Here is a 20,356-nt window from a genome sequence, read left to right as displayed (position 1 = left end):
AAAGTTGCATGAAATGTAAACATGCGCAATAATTTTGCAAAGTGTCCGAAAGTAGTTCTCAATATCATTTGTAACGAGAGTTGGACGAGAATTGATAATGATGGAGGAAAACACGTGTGGTAGCTTTGGTTGGCGAAATACTCGTTGTTATCTGGACGTCCATGCTTGTTTCTAATTGACATTACTCCAGAGTATTCACAATTGTTCCTCATAAGTTGAAAAAGGTGAATTATTAAGAATTTTTATTGAACATCAGTGTGAAATATGCGTTGTCAACAAACCTTGGCATGACCTATAAATAAAAAAAATCGACTTTAACAGAAATTACGCATTTTATGGTAGCACTTAAAGTCTTTCTCGGTGAGCTTTAAAGGATGAACATGTAGATAAGTACGACTAAGTTGGAATTTTAACACGCATTAAACTGATATGATTGTCCGGTGAAGTATTGCATTGTCCACTGCTGATACAAATAAGTTGTCTTCCCTTGGAATGGAAAATCATTTACAATAATTCGTTTGTTTCAATACCAGGACTCACTTAGAGAGGGCATCATGGGTCATTGGCCCTAAAATGCAAAATAATATCCAAAAGAAAGGGAGGCATGGGTCAATAGCCCATTTTATTTACATAAATTGCATTATTTATATTATTAGCCCGTAGTCATATATGAAATCACCCATTTCACGCTACAAGAATGGGTCATTGACCCAATATGAGAAAATTCAAGAGTTAACCCTGAATGCAACCAAGATTCATTGAGATTTAAAAATATAAACAGGCACAAACCCTATTAGTTACTATAACATAATTATCATTACTGCTACCTTAGCCCTGGAGATTCACCAGTAAATCAGGCTTTCCTTCCTCAGAAGACTGGCGACTATGCAAGAAACTTACATTAGCCAAATGGTCTTAAATCTTGACATGATTTAAAAAGATTTTCAGAGCTTGTAGAGAATATATTCTTGTATTACATAGCATGCTGCTTGTGTACTAAATTTCCCATAATTTTGAAACAAGTGGACAATTTGATGCCATGTACTGATATGAATCAGTGACTGTATTTCTTACTCAGTTTGCATTTAAGAGTTGATCTGGTTGTAATGGATACTTCTGGCTCTTATTTAAAATGTGAAAAACATCCAAATGGTCAATTTAAATAGTGACCATTGTAGAAATGGACCAGATCAAAAACATTGTGTCAAAGTACATGTATGAAAGAAAATAAATGAGGGTGCAATGTGGCTGATTGGTTAAGGGGCAGGACTTTCATATTCCTGACTTTGGCTTCATTTTTTAAGTACCAGTCCATATAAAATTCAGACACAGCCAATGGTATAGGTGATTCATGGTGTAGAAAAACCAACCCAATGAACAATGTTTTAACGGTCTTCAGGTGCTATATTTTCAAGTAACAATAGTATTTCCTGTATTCAGATCAGTACTTTTGAGAAAACCATACATTTATATTAAACTAAAAGCAACCAAATCAAAGCAAATCATAAACGATAACTCTTTCAAAGGGCTAATGTCATGTACAGTCTATATTAACTTTAGTTCAAAAGCAAAACACCTGAATGAAAAACTTAGACTGTAAAGGGGGTCTGTAACTGTACCTGAATTATGAACAAAAGTGAATATGGTGGGTTTCTGACATGCATGAATTACCTTCTGTTTGATTTTTATAAAGACTGCTACTTATGATTTTAAACTAAGGGGAGTAACTTTCTACAATTTGTCATCCGACAGACTGGATTGGTGTTAAAATTTGGGGCAATGGACACCAATTGACTTCAAATTCAAATATTCAATTTATTTGAGCCATGTTAAGTACTTGAATCCTTTTAAGTAACTTACTTGAAACCATTGAGATACTTACTGAAGTGCAAATAATCTAAGTTTCCAAGAAAAATGTTAACTATTTTCCCTTTCCCCAATGATATCCCCAACCAGGTTGTCCGATGTTTGTGTGTTATGTCCTTTTGAAAAACTTGCTTAAATGGCTAATATTCCATTAATATGAAAAAAGACTTTTAATGGAAAATTTTTCAGGTCTTTAAGGCATTTAAAAACTCCTTTTAATATACCATTTTGGCTCTAATTATTTGTTACCCTAATTTTTGAATTTTTAAAAGACCTACATTGTAAATTTTAGTCACTAAGAATTTCTGCAGGGGTGTACAAAAGGTAAGTTTACTTTCAGTAAAAACGCAGAGAATGAGAGAGAGAAAAAAATCCATGTTATGGTTTGTATGCGACTTTAACTTCTATTATAATAATTGTACAGTACATACAGTAATTTTGTAGAAACCTAAATTTTGAATAAAACATGTATTTTAAGTTTTTATTATTCATTATTTTATAAGTTGTATGGTTTGAAACAGTAATTTCTCTTTTTAAATGGCTTTGGAAAATCAAAGTATGGTTACAAACAATTAAACTGTCACTTAAATTATCATCCACATGTGTAAGTGTGGTAGAGTTGAATAAACAAACATAAGTGTTGAAGAGTTGAATAAACAAACATCGTCTTGATATGCCAGATTTTTCCCATTTTGAGGTAAAGGTCAATAGTTGTCCAAACATTTATTTTTTCTATATGGTCAATGCAGATGGCTGTTTACCAATTTTTTTATGATTTCAAGCAACCATTAGTCAGTATTTTTACTGAGGGCGGAAAGGGATGAAATGTGTAAAAATTATTATAAAAATATTTCTTTCCATATTTTGATGAAAACAATAAAAAATTTAATTTAGCATTTTCAATTTTTTGCTCTTTTTCATAGGAAAGGGAGGTGGTTTTCCATTATTGTGCTCAGCTGACAGACCTGTCATGTGCTTATGTCACAGCTCTAACTTTCAAGTCTTCAGACCAACCTCCAAGTCACATGAATTTTCAGAATGCAATGTTTTCTTTATAACACTTCTTTGTGGACATATTTCATATCTCGTGTTCCTTATCACTTTGATATAATAAGCAACACATACGATTTTAATATTTTTGCATTGTTTCCCTTTAATGCTTGCACTTTGATTGCCTTTTTCAAAAGCTGTAAGGGAACATGGATAAAGGGGGTCCAACTCGGGATTCCCATGTTGAATTGCTTTTACCAAACTTTTGTTAATATTTTCAGTGTTTAGAAAGACTAAGAATGACCGGAGAAATCAGATTAGCTGGAGTGGTTGCTGTTTCAACCATCTCATTAGTGGCTATATTATGGTATTTGCGAAGAAAAAGACCTCCCAAGAAACAAGAGGAAAGGAGGCAAAGGTTGTCTAATGCTGACACAAAACTTGTAGAACAAAAAGGAAGTTTACGTCACATATCATCACAACCTTTACTAGCTGATCAAAATGAAGAAGTGTCAAATGAAGCTGTGAACAAAGAGGTCTGTGTTTGTCAGTAACAAAGGCTATTCAGTGATTTTATAAGAGAAAACAATTTTTTGTTTGGCATACATTGTATAAAGTTTCTTAGTTCAAAAATTAAATGGTATGCCAATACAGGAAATTATTTTGGTAATTTGAAAATTGTGGAGCTTTTATACTGAAATTGTAAGTTAGAAATCATTGATTTATAAAGGGTGATTTTATATTTAGATATAATTCTTTAGAAAGTGTTTCACAAGGACCCTGAGAAATGTTTAAAAAAAACCATGTAATATTTATGATATTAAACTCAGTATTTAGAAACTATGTTAATATGGTTGTATAATTATGTTTTCTTTAGAGTAATAATGAACAAAATGCAGAGAGACAAGAAGACAGTATTCAACATAATACAGAAAGTCAACAATTGCAGACTTCAGCTGTAAATCAAAGGCTATGCCAAGACTCTAAACCTACACCAGAAAACTTTGTTAATAAACATGAACACATACTTTCAGGAGATTCTTTCAAGCAACAGAATGACCTCAATTCTTCCATACCAAATCGTCATAGTGACATTAACCAATCAAAAAACAACTTGAGTAAGACAACTAGCTCTGAACATCACAACCAAAATTCATCTGTCACTGATGAATCAGCAGCTTTGGCTGAGGATCTTTCAATGCTGAATGAAGCAATGACTGCTTCAAGGATGAATGATGTTAGTTTTGTTAACAAAACAGGGGTTGAATCTGCTGAAAATGTAGAGGAAATAATGACCTTATCAAAAGTCAGTGATGTAATGACCTCTGTGAATGTCTGTGAAGTTAGTCAAATAAACAAATGTGAAAGTAAAGAGGACAGTGTTGAACCTGAAAATCTTGGTGAACAAGATGCTCTTTCTATTTCTACCATGGTGCCGTTGTTAGAATCAACAAATCTTGACATTACCTGTCCCCAAACACGAGAAATTAACTCTAATAATGATATCATGTCAGAAACTTCAATACAATTGGAGTCATCCATTAGTGAGAGAATATCAAATAAACATGAACTGTCTCAATTAGAGGTCAAGGGGTCTCCAAAAGATAGTAATTCTAATCGGTATAGAAATGATTCTAATTGTTCAAATTACAGTGCCAGTCATTTGGAAGATAAAATTTCTGAAACAAGTAGTGATCGCACAGCCTCACCAAACAAGGAAAGAAATTCAGCCTCACCTGGCAAAGAGCAACATGGTGTTGTAGAAAATGGAATTCAAAGTTCTGATGCTTCAAACTGTGATACTGTAAGTTTATAAGTGAAGCAAAGTACCTGAGGTACTATAGCATGTTTTAAGTAACTTAATGGACAATCAGTGTTCTATCTAGAACACACCATTGCAAGATTCCCACGATTTTTGTCATTTTGACACAATGGAAATGGTAACCTTGGCTGAATGGGATGCATTGAATTTTCACTTCTTGAGATTGTCCATTTTATTAACACAGGAAATTGGTTCCGTATTACATCTGATTAAGTGATTTTAAAAAACCCTAAGTGTGAGTCAGCACTGCAGTTGATTTTATGCCTTTTTTGTTTTCCTTGCTTCAAAGTATATCTAACACTTTGAGTATAGTTGCAAAACAAAACAAAAATATTTTCATAAAATTGAAACCTGAGGGTGAAACAAGTGAAAGCCATGAATAATGAAAAGAACCCTGAAGGAAGTATTGACAGTATAACTGAAATCTGAACAGTGTAAATTTGTCAAATGTATGTGTCAGTAAATTTTGTCAGTGGCACGACCATCACTGGCACTTGTTTTCATCAATGGTTTGGGACTATCAGATATGAATTCATATTTGATAGATACAAGCAGTTGATAAATACAGGTGTCTGTGACCAGAGTTAGAAATAGTAGCCTGCCCGCCAGCCAGGGCTGGCTAATTTTAGCAAAAATTTATTTAGTAAATATATTGAAAAATTGTATTTAGGACTGGCTAGAATTTGAGTGAGTTTCCTACCATGCTGTGGCAGCTATGTGCAAATTTAAATTTTGATGACTCAATTACCAATTGTTACCAAAAGACATCTATCGTGTGGATCGCTGTGCAAATGAAAAAGATTAACTTAACTGCTGAGTGTTTTAATTTTAGAATATCAATTTTTCTTCAAATTTCAGTTTGTTATCTAGTTATTTAGAACCAACACTTAAATCATCTGCTGTAGATAGATGTTATTATACTTCCTGCAAACAAAGTTTTGGGGGTTGGGGTGGGGGGGGGTGGGGTATTGGTTTTACCCAGTCAGTGTTCTAGGATTCCTATTTCCCATTACCTGGGGCAAGTGAAATTTGGGTCATGGAAAGTTAGGTACTTAGTTACACTTTCCCATGGCAAGTTCAAAACTTCATATGCTGTAAGGATTTGTTTTGTTACAAAAGCAGTCATTGACTATGGGAACGTTGATTTTATATGGATTTTTCCTGAGGAAACCTCAATTCCTGAAAAATCCTAGAACACTGCCAGTCTGTCTGTCCTCAGCTATTTTCTAAGCAGCTTGCAGCATTGTTATGAAACTTTGTGGGATGTAATATGACCGCATGGAGATATGCATACTAATTAGGTAAAAATTATAGAAATTATGGCTGATGGACGTACATGTTTAACAGCAACATATGGTCTGATGCATTTTCATCAACTCTTCCTCAATGACTTGCATGATTGTTATGCAACTTTGTGCATGTTAAATTATACTACACTCAGCGACTTGTGTTTCTCTAACACTCAAGTTGGAGTTTTAAATCTGTGTTAGTCAGTGAAACACTGTGCCGGTTGGATTTTTTTAAAAGTGAAATGTGAGTGTTACACCCACCCAGCTGGGACATTGTATATTCCATTGTTAATTGTGTATGGAGAAACACCGACCTAGGTGAAAAATCACCCAACACGGTGAAGTTGATCGCATTAATCTTTTCCGACTATATGAACGTTAGTTCCCGATCTCCCAGGTCACTGACCTCCAGAATTCATTTGGGACTCCAGAAAATCACAAGGGAGTCCGGAGGACATGTGAAAATTCTTAATCCTATCGCTGAAATCGATACTAGCCGTTGGTACAATAAAACAGCAGTTGAGACAATTAGCAATAGGTATTAAAGATTGACAAATAAACGTGAAAATCGTTTTTAAAAAAAAAGACATTTATCGCTGATACATACTTCATGACTGTCCTGTATTGAGTAATTATAATTAATTGCAGACCATCTGATGACCAGTCCCTGATTGGAGACACTGTAAACAATATGCTCATTTAAATTTCTAAAAAAGGACAACCTATATATCTGCGAGGTTCGTCAAGGAATTACTGATTTATTATACGGGAGTAAACATTGGTCGGCATCATTGAAAGTTCGAAACTGTTTAACAAAACTCATTATTAAAATAAAGATGTATGTAGGTTGTATTTGAAATGTACTTTAAATAAGAAATTTCTCGGAGTTAACTTGACACATTTTAGCAGTCAAAAATGACTGGCTGAGGACGCCATCTCGTCCTTGTTTGGACAACATCTTGTAACTTATATAATTATTACTGACAAAGTTCCCAGTCCAATACTTTCAACGTGTTTTAATTATATTTATAAATAGTATACTATCAATTTACAAGTGCAAAAATTTTAATTAAAATATCAAAAGATTGCATTATTACTCGATAAAAATACTAAGTAATATTTCTACATATTTTCCACTTATTGGACGTAGCTGTAAATAAAAAACAACACATCAACAAATGATAAACATGTACAAAATATAATAAAAAAAAGATGATTCTGAATTTTTAATGACATGACCAATTTTTTTTTATATTAACTGGAGTGCTCCGAATTACCTGAGAAACAAACACAACACACATCGTATCTTACAATGAATTCCCCGTTATGCCTCATTGAATTTTTACGACTATTGTAATATACAAACGGTCGGTGTTGGTTAGAATCTTGGTGGTGAACACTCAAAATGTCGGTGTAACAACAAGTTTCACTCTGATCGGTATTGAGGGTTAGAGAAACAAATATCGCTGATTGTAATGTACCATATTAGGATATGCATATTGTCAGATTTTATGGGGTTTTTTTTATGTTTAAATTTTGTAGAAATGACGACTGATGGACTTGGGCGTTTTTCAGCAAACCTTGGGTTTGATGCATTGTCTGCAACTCCTCCTCAATAACTTGCAGGATTGTTATGAAACTTAACTTGGTAGCATGTTAAATGACGATAATGGAATGTGCATATTGTCAGGAATTTATTTTGGGGCCAAAATTGTAGAAATGATGGCTGTTGAACTTTGATGCTAATCAGCAGATCTTGGGTCTGATGTGTTGTCCGCAACTCCTTCTTAATGCTTTGCAGGATTGTATTAAAACTCAATGGAGTGTTAGATTTCCATAGAGATGTGTGCATATTTCCAGGAATTTATGTTTTAAGTAAATTTGCTGTCATGTTTTGTCATTGTGTTGTCAACAAAAAAAAATAGTACTGATTTCTGTTTGGAGTTTGGTATTTTAGATTGGCAGCAAAATTGTGTGTCAAAAGTGCTAAGTCTTTCCCCATAACAATTGTATTCAATATGAATCGTGTGTTTACTCTGGTCCCCAAATGTACACGGTTCAACAGGCTGCAGGGTTTATTAGTCCCATTATGGGCAATGACTAGTTTTTTTTGTTTGACCCCAATGTTTCAAAGTAGTGTCCCTGCTCACTTAGCCAATTTTGCATGCTGATTTTGGCCATGATGACACCCTGTGAAAAATTTCTTGATTCAACTTTGAACAGTGTTTCTAAATCTGCTCTTACATGTGAACACAGCGGTTTCTTACAATTTAAGTATACACAAATATAGTGTATTGACCTCTATGACATTGTATCACAAGGTTCAGTACCACCAAAGTCAGCCAGGGATTGATTTTGGTACCAGATATGAACTCGTGATCATAACCATGGAGGGAATAGGAGAGAAAAAGGGACCAAAACAAACATTTTTCAGTTCTGGTCATATACTGTAAAAGTGAAAATTTTCGCGTGGGGGTTATTTTCGCTACTTTCGCGATAAAAAAATATTCGCGAAAATATCCCCCACGCGAATTATTTGGAATTTCTATGTATTATTTCAGGTCTTGAGTGAACACCGACAATATGTCCATTATTATTTTGGGTGTCCTAGTTTGGTTATTTTCATTGATTATGCAGGTTTATATGTTCAATTAATAGAACGTTGTTTCATTCGTAAGTTGAAAGACATGTAATTTAATTTTATGTATCAATTTTATTACAAATTACAGCAACAAATCAAAATATTATCAAGGATGCATGTCAATCGTCAAAATATCGCTGTTTACAACATTCAGAAACTTTCACTGGGCATGTGCAGAATAAGAGGTTCACATGGGGAGTCCAGTGGCCTCAAACGATCGCTGAATATATTCAGTTTCTTTTTCAAACTTCTCGTGACATTTAATAACCCATTTGGCGTGTAGCGGCTTTACAACGGATGTTCGTAAGTCAATTTTCACGTGTTTGCGTTCTTCGCCGGATTTTCTTTCCTTCAACATTTTAGCAAACTCATCGGCGTACCAAAGTTGAAATTGTTTTTTAATGTCATCTTTGTATCGTTTGTTGATCATTTGATCGAGAGGCTGCAGTGGGTCAGTACAACTTGCAGGCACAAAAACATAACGAATCCCCGACTTTCTCAACAGTGATAGTAATGTTTCACTTCTGTGTGCCTTGAAAACATCAAATTTGGCTAAAGCTGTTTGGTCGTGTTTAGTCACAGGTAAAGACTCTCTAACCGACTTGACGTACGGAATTATGACTTTTTTTCAATAAAAGTGATGGGCAGCTCTAGTGGCTCCATGTTCTATTGTGTAGCGGGCTATCTTAGCTTTCTGTTCTGGAGTATAATGAATATATTCCCCACGTTTTCTTTTCCTTGATTCAGACCCTGGAGTTTTAGCAACATATTCGACTTCCATAATGTCATTTAATTCCTCCGTAAGTTTTTGTTTTTCTGGCGTAGAATGCTTTGTTGGGTCTGGTAATCCAATTTTTTTCGGAGTTTGGTCTAGCCATTGACGAAGCATTTCAATTGCCACAAAATCCGTCTGTATTTAGATGTAAATACGACTACATGTAGTTAGTAAAGTTCACCCTGAAATATAGATTTAAACCCTTAGGGTAAGCCCTGGACTTGGTTAATCAGTGAAAGAAGGATAACTCTGTTTCATTTTATTTCCAACGATTGTGTAATTTCACATTTTGGTAAGAAATTTTCCGCGAAAATTTCCACTTTTACAGTAGATCTGTATCAAGTGAAAGTAGTACTGGATGCCATACCACTTAAAGTAGGTTTCAATAGGTTTAACAGGTTATGACTGTCACCTTTAGGACTTGGGAACCAAAGGAGGGCAAAAAAAAAAACCTTTGTATTAACTACCAGTCCATATAAAATTCAGACACTGCCTGTGGTAAGATGATACATGGTAAAGAAAAACCCATGAATCAGATAATGTTTTTTTGGTCAACACATGCTATATTTTTATGCGACAATAGTCCTTTCTGTATTTAGATCTGTACTTTTGAGAAAACTACAATTTAACTTCCCACTAAAATCAACCAAATCACACCAAATCAAGAACGATAACTCTTGCAAAGTGCTAATTTCATGTACAATCTGTATAAATTTTATCTCAAAAGCGCAACAACCAAAAGAAAAACTAAGTCTGGTCATGTGATCTATAACAGTTTCTGAACAAGAAATAAAACTGAATTTGGTGGGTTTTTGACATGCATGAATCACCTCCTATCTGATTTTTAGAAAGACTGCTACTTAATATCTTACAGCTGATGTCTGATTGCAAGTTTTTAAAATTCTATGTTCAACTACTTTTATTCTTGTCAGAATCTTATGCTTTGTTAAAAATTTAATCACAATCCAAATCTTTATCTGCATAGAGTGTGAATATTATGTTAACGCTTGTCCAAGCTGTCCAAATTCTGCATTTTATTTTGTTTCATTTGCAGGCTTCATTGGATAGTGATAAAGGAATTAATGGGGTCCCAACAAACTCAAAAGTTGTTTTGTCATATCGGTGTAACTTTCCTACAGAGCTATGTGGCCGTTTGATAGGGAAGTATGGAAAAAATATCAACTACATCAAGGAAAGATCAGGGGCTAATGTTGCTCTGAATACAAATCCATTTACACCAGCTTTTCAGCTGTGTACTGTTGAAGGTAAGGTTGTAAACTTTTTCAGCCTTTGAAGACAGGATTTGGTATTAGTATATGAATAGGTTTTATTTCTACAAACTTCACTTCATAACTCCATTGTTCATTATTTTGTCAGTGTGTGAGTAATGATGAGACAACAATGGAAAATATTAGATACATAGCATCATTGTGTTTGTATCCGTATTATGAAGCTATTAAATTATGTTTCTTTTTTTTTTCAAATTTTAGGCAAAAACATACAAATATCTGAAGATTGAAGTCATGAAATTGATAATTTAGTAATCTCATTAATTTTGGCTAAAATTAATTCATGGTACAACTTAGTACTGTTAATACATTGTACAGAGATACCAGGTAGAATAATTACAAATCAAAACGTTAGGTGATTTATTTTTAGGCACCCAAAAGCAAATAGATAATGCCTTGGGAATGATTGGCAAGAGGTTCCCTGAAGTTGATCTGAGTCCTGTAAACATTCCGACCTTGAACGACCCTCAGCCTCCTGTAGCCAATCCTCTTCTAATGCCAGAGATCATGCAGGTAATGCCGGGAATTACTCAGGTAATATAACTTTCTGATTTTTTGTGGTGTGGGCTTGCCAGCGGCTTAACTAATTTTACTGCAGAATTCTCTGATTAATTACCAGGGTTTGGTATTGTGAACTAGTTTATAATGGTTTTGATAGTAACTAAAATGAGGTGAACTTACCATTGTAAAGTATACCCTTTGATTGCTAATAGGTTTGATATGGACTCAATTATATTAGAAAGAATTCTGTAGTGAAGTAGTTCTGGAAAGGTGTAGGTGAGTTTTTGTACTCGTTGATGAGCTCTGTGTAATAGACCATTTCATAATTCATTGTTATTCCAGTGGTGCCAAAAAAAGAAAAACAGATGGTTTTATTTCAAGTCAAATAACATCATACATACACTGTTAACCTAGTTTTTGCTTACATGTATATTGGTTAATCAATAAGGATTATTACAATCAAGTAGTAAAACTTCAAAAATCTTAAAGTATTAGACTATTTGATAGAAATCTAGAGCTTTTTTGTCATAAAAAATAATCTCTTGTCATATGACGAGTTTGATTTTTGAATATAAAACTGTATTTTTCTATGAAGAACCATGAACATGTCTGCTCATAAATACAGCCTCACATAATTGTAATTCTCTGAAACTACAAGAGAATTGTTATTGCAATTGTATAATGAAATGGTCTATACAGAGCTGGTTTATACTTAAAACAATGTTGACATTTTGTGGTGGAAGAAAGGTCCCTTAGCTAGAATGTTTCATTTTTGGTATCTTGGTGGTATGCATGTTGAAATATAGCATTTTCCTCATTTTTACTACTTAAATTATATTGTGATTTAGTTGAAAGGTTCCAGTTTTTCATTCACAAACCATTGATAAAAGAATCAATGAGGACTGCAGGACAAATACAGTGTGTGAAAGTATCTTTTTGTTAGATTCAATCTTTTTTTCCCACAGCTCTCCATATAAGTTGTATCTTGAGCTAAATCAACATAAATCTGATGAGTTTTTTATCCTGGGACTTTGCAATTTACCTAACTGAATCCACAGACTAGGGCTCAGTTAGATACCTCTTATAGTCCTTATTCTTGTTATAGAGTTATGAATTTCCACACTTTACGATAATGGGTCACACTTGTATCTAAGATAATGGGTCACACTTGTGGGACACTTTCGTTGTTTGTTTTGCTTTATAAATTCTGAAATTCAAATTTTTGCAACATTTGCATTTGTCAGACTGTCCAACATTTATGTAAATCAATTAACTCTCCATGATGAACTAATATAATTTTTTTGATATACTTTTCAGATTGAATGTGAGGTACATAGTTGTATAAATTATGTATTTGTATAGTTCTTGTAACATCAAAAAAGGAAAGATTAGTACATGTTTTATATACCATGGGCATCTTAACCATCTGTTTAATACATAAGATGCTATATTTTGAATTATTTTGATTCTTTGAAACTTCTTGTAACTTTTGAGATATGCATAAATATTATCATTAGAAATGTCATCCACACTTCCCTCATTGTCATTTCCTGTCATTGACATTGTCACTTTGTTTTTTCTTGTAATTGATTAAATACTGAAGAATTTTACCTTGGTAATTTGTGACAAGAACGAGAAGACAAAAAAGAAAAAAAAAACAACACTTGAAAGAAAATATTGAAGTGAATACAACAATGGCTTACTTTCAGGGATAGATTCAGATATGGCACTCCATTATTTATGCTAGTGTTCAGTTGTTAAAGGATGGCTTTAACTTGAATCCAGGCCAGTGCATACTGCTGTTTATATAACTAAACTCTAATGTTTGACTCCTTGTACACTTTAGATGTAGCTTTGTCCAGTAACTTAAAATGTCTATTTCTATACTTTAATAGCTCCAGCTGCCCGAGGGTGTCTCAGTAGATGTGGTGGTTTCTAGCATTGTGGACACTGGACATATCTTCATGCAGCAACCAACGCATCCATCATTCCCATCACTGGAGAGGTTGAACCAGTATATGAATGCTTGTTACACACAGGATGGGGTGGTCCCACAGTTACCTAGACCTTTAGAAGGTAATCATCTACTGTTACCATTTTTCATACTGTTGGACACCTATGCAGTCAAACCTGTATTAAGCAGTCTCCTCTGGGGAATACTCAGAGTGGCCTTTATAGAGAGGTGACCTGTGGAATGAGGTTACAAATTGTGATGTAGAAATACTTTGATGTCAGCATATAATCCCATATTCCTTTAGATTGTACGATCTCTGATTGTCATAATATTACATGAATTTATCTTTCATTTTCGGAAGTAGATTCATGTATTTAAAAATATATTCATTCATAAGATCATTCAGATAAAAATATATGACAATAAATATACATTTTTTTCAATGTCCTTAATTTCTGCTTTTCTTTTTGGCAATTTTAGTGATTTGTGTTTTTTCCAACATCCATTTCCTTTACAATGGCACAGACACCTTTTCCACTATTTAATTTTTTTATTGCCTCATTTGTTTCCATTTTTCGTTTCTGAGACATTTTGTTGCAACTCAAACTTTCATATTTAAAATGGAGACTTGAGTTTTTACGACTTTATCACTGACCAGTGAGTAAATTTCACACCTTTACTATTGAATCTTTAATTTTGTTTTCATTGTAATACTGATTTAATCCCTTCGGCAACCTAATTTTCTATATTTACATGTTCTAAATATAATTAAGTCATATGATACGGTACTGTTATCGGGTCATGTGATAAACCAAATGTTTACAAAACGGCCGGTATAAGAAGTCAAAAAAAGTGCCCATGGCCACGTTAGGGATGTGACTGCTGATTTGAGTTAAAATAAATGGAGAAAACAATTGGGTGGGTTTCGAAGTGACCGTTAAGTTATTAGAGGTGACTGGCAGGGCAGGATTGACTACTGTGTTGAAAATATTTTTTCAGTTCTTTCAAAACAGTTTTGAGTTCGAACTTTATGGTTGTATCAGGGTGTGACCCACTAATCATGTTAAATAAGTTTCTATATAATGTTTTGTTTTTTTTTAGTTGGTGTGATATGTGTTGCTCCAGTAATGGATGGTTGGTACAGAGCCCAGGTCACTGCTGTGTATGATGATAATGATGAATGTGATGTTAAATTTGTTGATTATGGGGGATTTTCCAGACTATCTGGAACTGATCTGAGACAGATAAGGTAAGTTAATCATTGAAATGAATATTTTAGGTTTGTGTTGACGATAAAAACTGCCTTGATGGATTTTAATGAAATTTACACAGATTAAAGCTATAGCAGGAAGGAAGGTGCCTATTGTAGATGGATGATACTCTTGACATACAGATTATTTACCATATTTTTTTGAGTCAAAAGTCAAGATCACCCTTACAAAAAGATTATTTTGAATCTTGTGGAAAGCTCTTGTAAATCCCCAATTTTACACATGCTACAAGAGTGGCAGTGATTAGAAATTCTCATGAATGTCTGTCTTGATGTTTATGAGAACCGCTCAAGTTTTAACATAATGTGTTTGGCCATAATATGCTGTCAAGGTCAGTTTCACTGCATTATGTATTTATTGTGCTGGAGTTGCAGCCCTATTCATCTACTAATTAGGGGTTTCATTTGAAATGCTTTGATGTTTGGGATTAATTTTCTCTGATTTTATCTGTTATTTAATTGTCTGCTCTGTTCTCTTTAACAGGAGCGACTTCATGACATTACCATTTCAAGGAATAGAATGTTACATGGCTAATATCACCCCCTTACAAGGTAAATAGTATAGTTAGAATTGAGGAGTGCAGTGAAAATCAATCGGCATAAAAAATTAATATTTCGTTCAAATGCCACCCCCTTACAAGATAAATAGTATTGTTAGAACTGAGTAGTGTATTGTTTATAAATCGGCATAAACCGTTAATATTTCACTCAAATGCCACCCCCTTACAAGATAAATAGTATTGTTAGAACTGAGTAGTGTATTGTGTATACTCGAGTATAAGTCAGGCTGCCTTAATAGGGAAAGACCACCTTTACATTAAGTTAGGCTCATATGAAAAATTATACACTTGTAAACAAAAATAAATAACCTTTTATGCACAATGCACTTTTGTAAAATGCATAAGCTTTGCAAAATTTCGAAATCTTCGAGAAATATGTGAAAAGCCATCTTGCAAAACTCTTCTATCTGAAGGAATGGATAGTGTTGATCACATGCAGAATTTATTGATTGATTATTACCGATAGCTTCCGATTGGCTCTTGACGTCTACCCCAGTTTGATACTGATTCAAGTACTGCATATTAATATGTAAACAAAGAATATTCTGTAAATATTTCTAAGATCCTGTTTTTCTAATCACCAAAACATGCTGTCTCGTCAAGCTTATGAATGTACAAATGAGAAATATTCAAACAGTTTTCTGACTGGCAACATGAACACTGTTTGGAAGTACCTGGTAGATTTTCCTTAGAAATTTTAGTCTTCGGGCTGCAAATAAAATCGTTTATCAATGTTTTCTGACATTTACTTACATGTTGTGCCTGAATCTCTTTGGAAGTATAAAAGAAAAGTCCCAAATTTGTGCCTTCTTTAGACATTGTAATCAATTACCCACTCACTTTTACTTTACAAACCGACTTAGTGACGTCAAAGCTCAACAAATCATGGTGGCCTCCATAGATGTGGGAAATTCAAATTCCCTTATGAATCATGATTAATTTGTTCAGAAAAGGAAATTTTTTTTTTTTTTCAGTTTAATTTTAGTTTTGATATTCGTGACTGACATAGTCTTCTCCTTTAAATCAGAACCCCATTTTCTGTCATAATTGACCCGTTTAATAAGTTGTTTTATCTTCATTCTTGCTAAATTTTGTACAACCACTAACCAAAATTTTTTTTAGCTGAAATGTTTTGCCCATTAGTTAGATCTCATCTATAAGTCTGAACCCTTCTCAACAGTTGAAATTTAATCCCAAAAATCTGACATTACATACAAGTATATACGCTACTCAAATGTCACTTGCTTACTGTAATGTAAATTTATTGGAAGTCTCGAGAAGTTTTGAAATTCATCTTAAGTTAGTTCTATTCATCGTAAGGTATGAGATGTCTGTTTCCTGTTTGTACTGATAACTTCACACAACGCAACATTCATACTAAATTCGTTTGTTGAAAGATATAAATTGTACACTGAATAATATGACTAGTTGAAAATTAATTTCTGCAATTAAATTGGTGTTTAGTCATTCTTGCTTCTTAGACAGATATGCAAATTATTAAAGTTAGATTTTAACATTAAAGGTTTGTGCAATGGATATTGTCATAATCTGTAAAGGAATCATTTAACAGCAATCCTTAGCAAATGATTTGTGTCATGAGGTCACATTGAATAATAATCAAACTGTTGTCACTATAAATCTGCACTTAGTTGCCAACACTATGAAATTAACCCATGAACCTTTTAAGAAACCTGATCCATTTCATTGCTCCAACTACATAAATCTCAGTGGAACTATTTTCTTGTTATAGATGAGGAATACTTTAGTTCTGAAGCAGCTGCTGTGTTAGAAGAGCTCACCCAAGGGAAGTTACTTCAGGCCCAGGTTGTAGGGAGAAATGAAGATGGAATAGCTTATTGCCATATATACCAGATCAGTGGAGAGAAAGTAAGTGATATGTCTCATTTTTATCCTGTGATTATAAAATCATGTGACTTTTTTACCACTGGCCCGTGATTGCAGACTTATTTACCCCTACGATTTCAGTCTTGTTTGTATGAATTTTGACTGCAAAAAAAATGTGAATCTTTCCATAAAAAACATGTTAAAATGACACACAAAGTTCCAAGATTTTATGATTGATTTTCATAAGATATGACTAAAACAATGCTTTGTCTTAAAGTAGCATAAACAGGTACGTGATTAAATATCTATGAGAGATTTCTGCCATTATACATTTTCCAAGTTTTCTACATATTTTATAAGAGACACTAATACCGTCAGCCTGTTTAAACTGTTTCTCCATTCTTCATGGTAAATTTTAGATTTTAACATGCTATCTGCAGCTCACTTGTTGAAAATCTATTATTTACCATCTCAGATAGGGATCTAATTCAAACTAACTAGTGAAGGAGAATTAATAAATAACATAAGTGAATTGGGAATTAGATAGTTAGGACAAGCAGTTTTATGAATTTGTGAGATTTTTCTTAATGTTAATGTTTAAACTTACAAAAATCAAAATTAAAGAACTTTAAATACTCAATAAATTACCTAATCAGATTCTGTTTTCTTTTCTAGGTAACATTTGTAAACAGGGAACTAGTCAACCGAGGTGTTGTCAGATGGATTGAGATTTTATCCTGAGAACTGCTGAAGATATACAGCTCTACTCCTGCCAAACCTTGTGTTGTCAATCATATAAAGGGAAATTACTCTTCACTCATGTTTTTATCGTGGTTTTCAGAGATGAAAGTTACAATTTTCTGATTGTGTCGTGATTTTAAATGTATGGATTTTGATCTTGTTGTTTGCATAATGATTTTCATTGATGGATATCTTAATGACATGGAGATGTTTGTTGTAAAAGTATATAGACAGACCTGATGTCTGTTAATGATAGTAGAAGGTTACAGTATTTGTAGTTGGGTTCAAAATTAACAAATGATGAAAGAAAATTTACTGAAATATGATAGGTGTGCTCACTTTTTATCAAACTGTTTTCTAAAAGTAGCATATTTTTGAATAGGCAGGTATTTGGTTTAAATGTGTTTGCTATCTATGAAATAAGTAATGGCATATTCAGATTCAATCCTTTTAAGTAGCACTCCAGCTAAGGATCATGCAAAATGTGATTCATGGGTAAAAAGCCTACATATTTTTATTTTTGATGTTTGAAATGTCATAGTAAACAGAAATAAACATGTGGTTTTTCATATAACCCATGCTCTTAGGAGATGCGAATTATATAGAATGCATTGTAGATTTCAAGATTAAGGGAGATAACTCTGTAAATGGCACTAAAATACAGTAGAATCTACTATATTTTCAATGTTGATTATCTCCTAAGAGCATGCAGATTTGAATGAATAATTACACATTTCATTACAAAAATAAAAATATGTACCGTTTTTTGGGCTGTATCACATTTTTCAGATTTTGCATGATTCTTACAAAGACAGCTACTTAAATAATCCGTAATGTTACTTCAGGGTGTATCTATAATGATAAGTGAATTTTTTAATAAGCCTTTTTTTACTTTTTTCATGTTCAAGCTTTACCGTAGTGCTATACAGTCAGTGCTTTCAGAATAGAACAATTTTTTACTTTTTTTGTAAATGTTTTATAAAGGCTGTTTTAGAATGTTTCTTCCTGGTTCTTTTCAACAGTAATTTGTAACTTTTTCATGACATAGTTATTTTATAATTATACTGATAAAAATCAACTACTTAGGTTATACATTTAAATAAAATTTATGAAGATTTTACTCATTAAATCCATACAGTATTGTGTATGGTATAGTCTGATCAAATCATGGACTTGTAATTTATTTTACTGATTTATCCTTAAAAACATCAATATAAAAAAACCAATGCCATTGGTCTATATGATTCTTCCAAGAAAATCCTATAAAGAGTAATCAAGGGAACCAAGGTTATAGCGGTAATCAAAGAGTAATCAAGGGAACCAAGGTTATAGTGGTAATCAAAGAGTAATCAAGGGAACCAAGGTTATAGCGGTAATCAAAAGAATGTAATCCAGGGACAAAGACCAGACATGGAAAACAGACATACACAATAAAGAACACAGAGCAACTAAAATAATGCATACAAAGTAACAAAAGCAAATGAGCAACTCGGACTCCACTAAAAACTGGGAGCGTGGACCAGGTGCACCTGGACAAATGAATTTACCATACGTCCGGATCCATATCAGCAAAAGAAATAACCAGAAGGTAATTCAGATATGTCAATATCCAAATATACATGATCAGAATATGAAAATAGGAAACATAGACTATACACAATGCATAGCAAACTGAATGAAATGGACCAGGTGCACCAGTAGGGTAAGCGTCCTCTGCTTTTCTAGAAACACCTGCCAAGTTGGTCATAAATATCAGGTTGACAAAATTTTGTTGATTTCTAGTGTTGTTCTTCTAATGAATAAGAAATACTATATTTTCATTGGTTTATGATAGCATGGCTTCAATAAAACAGTTCTTAATTATCTCTCCAGATTCTGCCTACAGTGGTTGTAAATATTCTTTACTCCATTAAAACACTACACATGAACTTGATTTTTTAATATATTATTATATTTTCTATTAAAAACCAATCAATTTCAGTTTTTTGGCTAAGGCTGAAAAAATGTGATATTTCATATTTTGGCAAATCTTAATTGCTACAATCATAAGTTCAGAGATATGAGTGCTTGCCTTGACGTTTGAATTTGGTATATGCTAGTTTTTCTCTGTACATTGGCGTTGATCTATAACATTTGCAAACATGCATATATATTGCAATTTTACATCAATTTGTTAATCCTTCATAATATATTGGTTAAAACTACTAATTCACAAATTTACATAATATGTTTTTGTGTTGTGAAACAACTTCTTTTATGAGTCTGTATTTATTTGAGCAAAAGTTGTAATATTTTGAGTTGTGAGTTACATAAAAATATAATTTTAGAGGCTTTAGTTTGTATTTACATTAATTAGCAGATTGAGAGGTTGTTTTTCTTCCATTATAGTCGCTTGCAAGTGACAAAGTATGGTTTTTTTCTTTTGCTATGTAAAGACTCTAGATTGAGATACTGTTAAAATCTGTTCGGTGTCAAATACTGGTATTTGTATATTCTTAAAAGCTTAAAATTGTTTTACCTAGATAACACAACCTGAATGGAGAACTAAATCTCCTCTATCTTGCAGAGGTGTTTACTTTAGTGGATTCTCAATAGTTTTTATGAAAAATTTGACTTCAAATTACACACTGCTGATTGTAAATCTTTTCCATGTTAAAACAATCTCAGAATTAAGGATTTTATGGATCAATTTCATAAAATACAACAAAAAATAAGGATGTGCATAAAGTCCTACAACAGGTCTGATGTTGGAATGTCCTGCTCTTTTTGCTTTAATTTGTAAGTATTGGTACCGATTTATAGCTGTATTTTTA

General features: G+C 33.1%; 1 protein-coding gene across 2 annotated transcripts; it reads left to right on the top strand.

The window, feature by feature from the left end:
* Positions 1-75: 75 nt before the first annotated feature.
* On the top strand, positions 76-18,708 carry LOC148608281 (uncharacterized). 2 transcript variants are annotated; one of them, XM_088543758.1, is made up of 10 exons: positions 76-224; positions 3,138-3,392; positions 3,734-4,660; positions 10,438-10,648; positions 11,043-11,185; positions 13,069-13,249; positions 14,229-14,376; positions 14,882-14,949; positions 16,708-16,844; positions 17,478-18,708. In XM_088543758.1, the coding sequence occupies exons 2-10, from the start codon at positions 3,156-3,158 to the stop codon at positions 17,541-17,543; spliced, it is 2,118 nt and encodes a 705-aa protein (XP_088399884.1). In that variant the 5' UTR covers positions 76-224; positions 3,138-3,155; the 3' UTR covers positions 17,544-18,708. The 2 variants fall into 2 exon arrangements, with proteins under 2 accessions (XP_088399884.1, XP_088399883.1); XM_088543757.1 differs by having other exon boundaries at positions 11,043-11,206.
* The last annotated feature ends 1,648 nt before the right edge of the window (positions 18,709-20,356 follow it).

Source organism: Perna viridis, chromosome 9 (genome assembly GCF_037379345.1).
Source record: "Perna viridis isolate PV_CMFRI_1.1 ecotype Kerala chromosome 9, ASM3737934v1, whole genome shotgun sequence".
NCBI lineage: Eukaryota > Metazoa > Mollusca > Bivalvia > Mytilida > Mytilidae > Perna > Perna viridis.
This window is presented reverse-complemented; position numbering and strand designations above follow the sequence as displayed.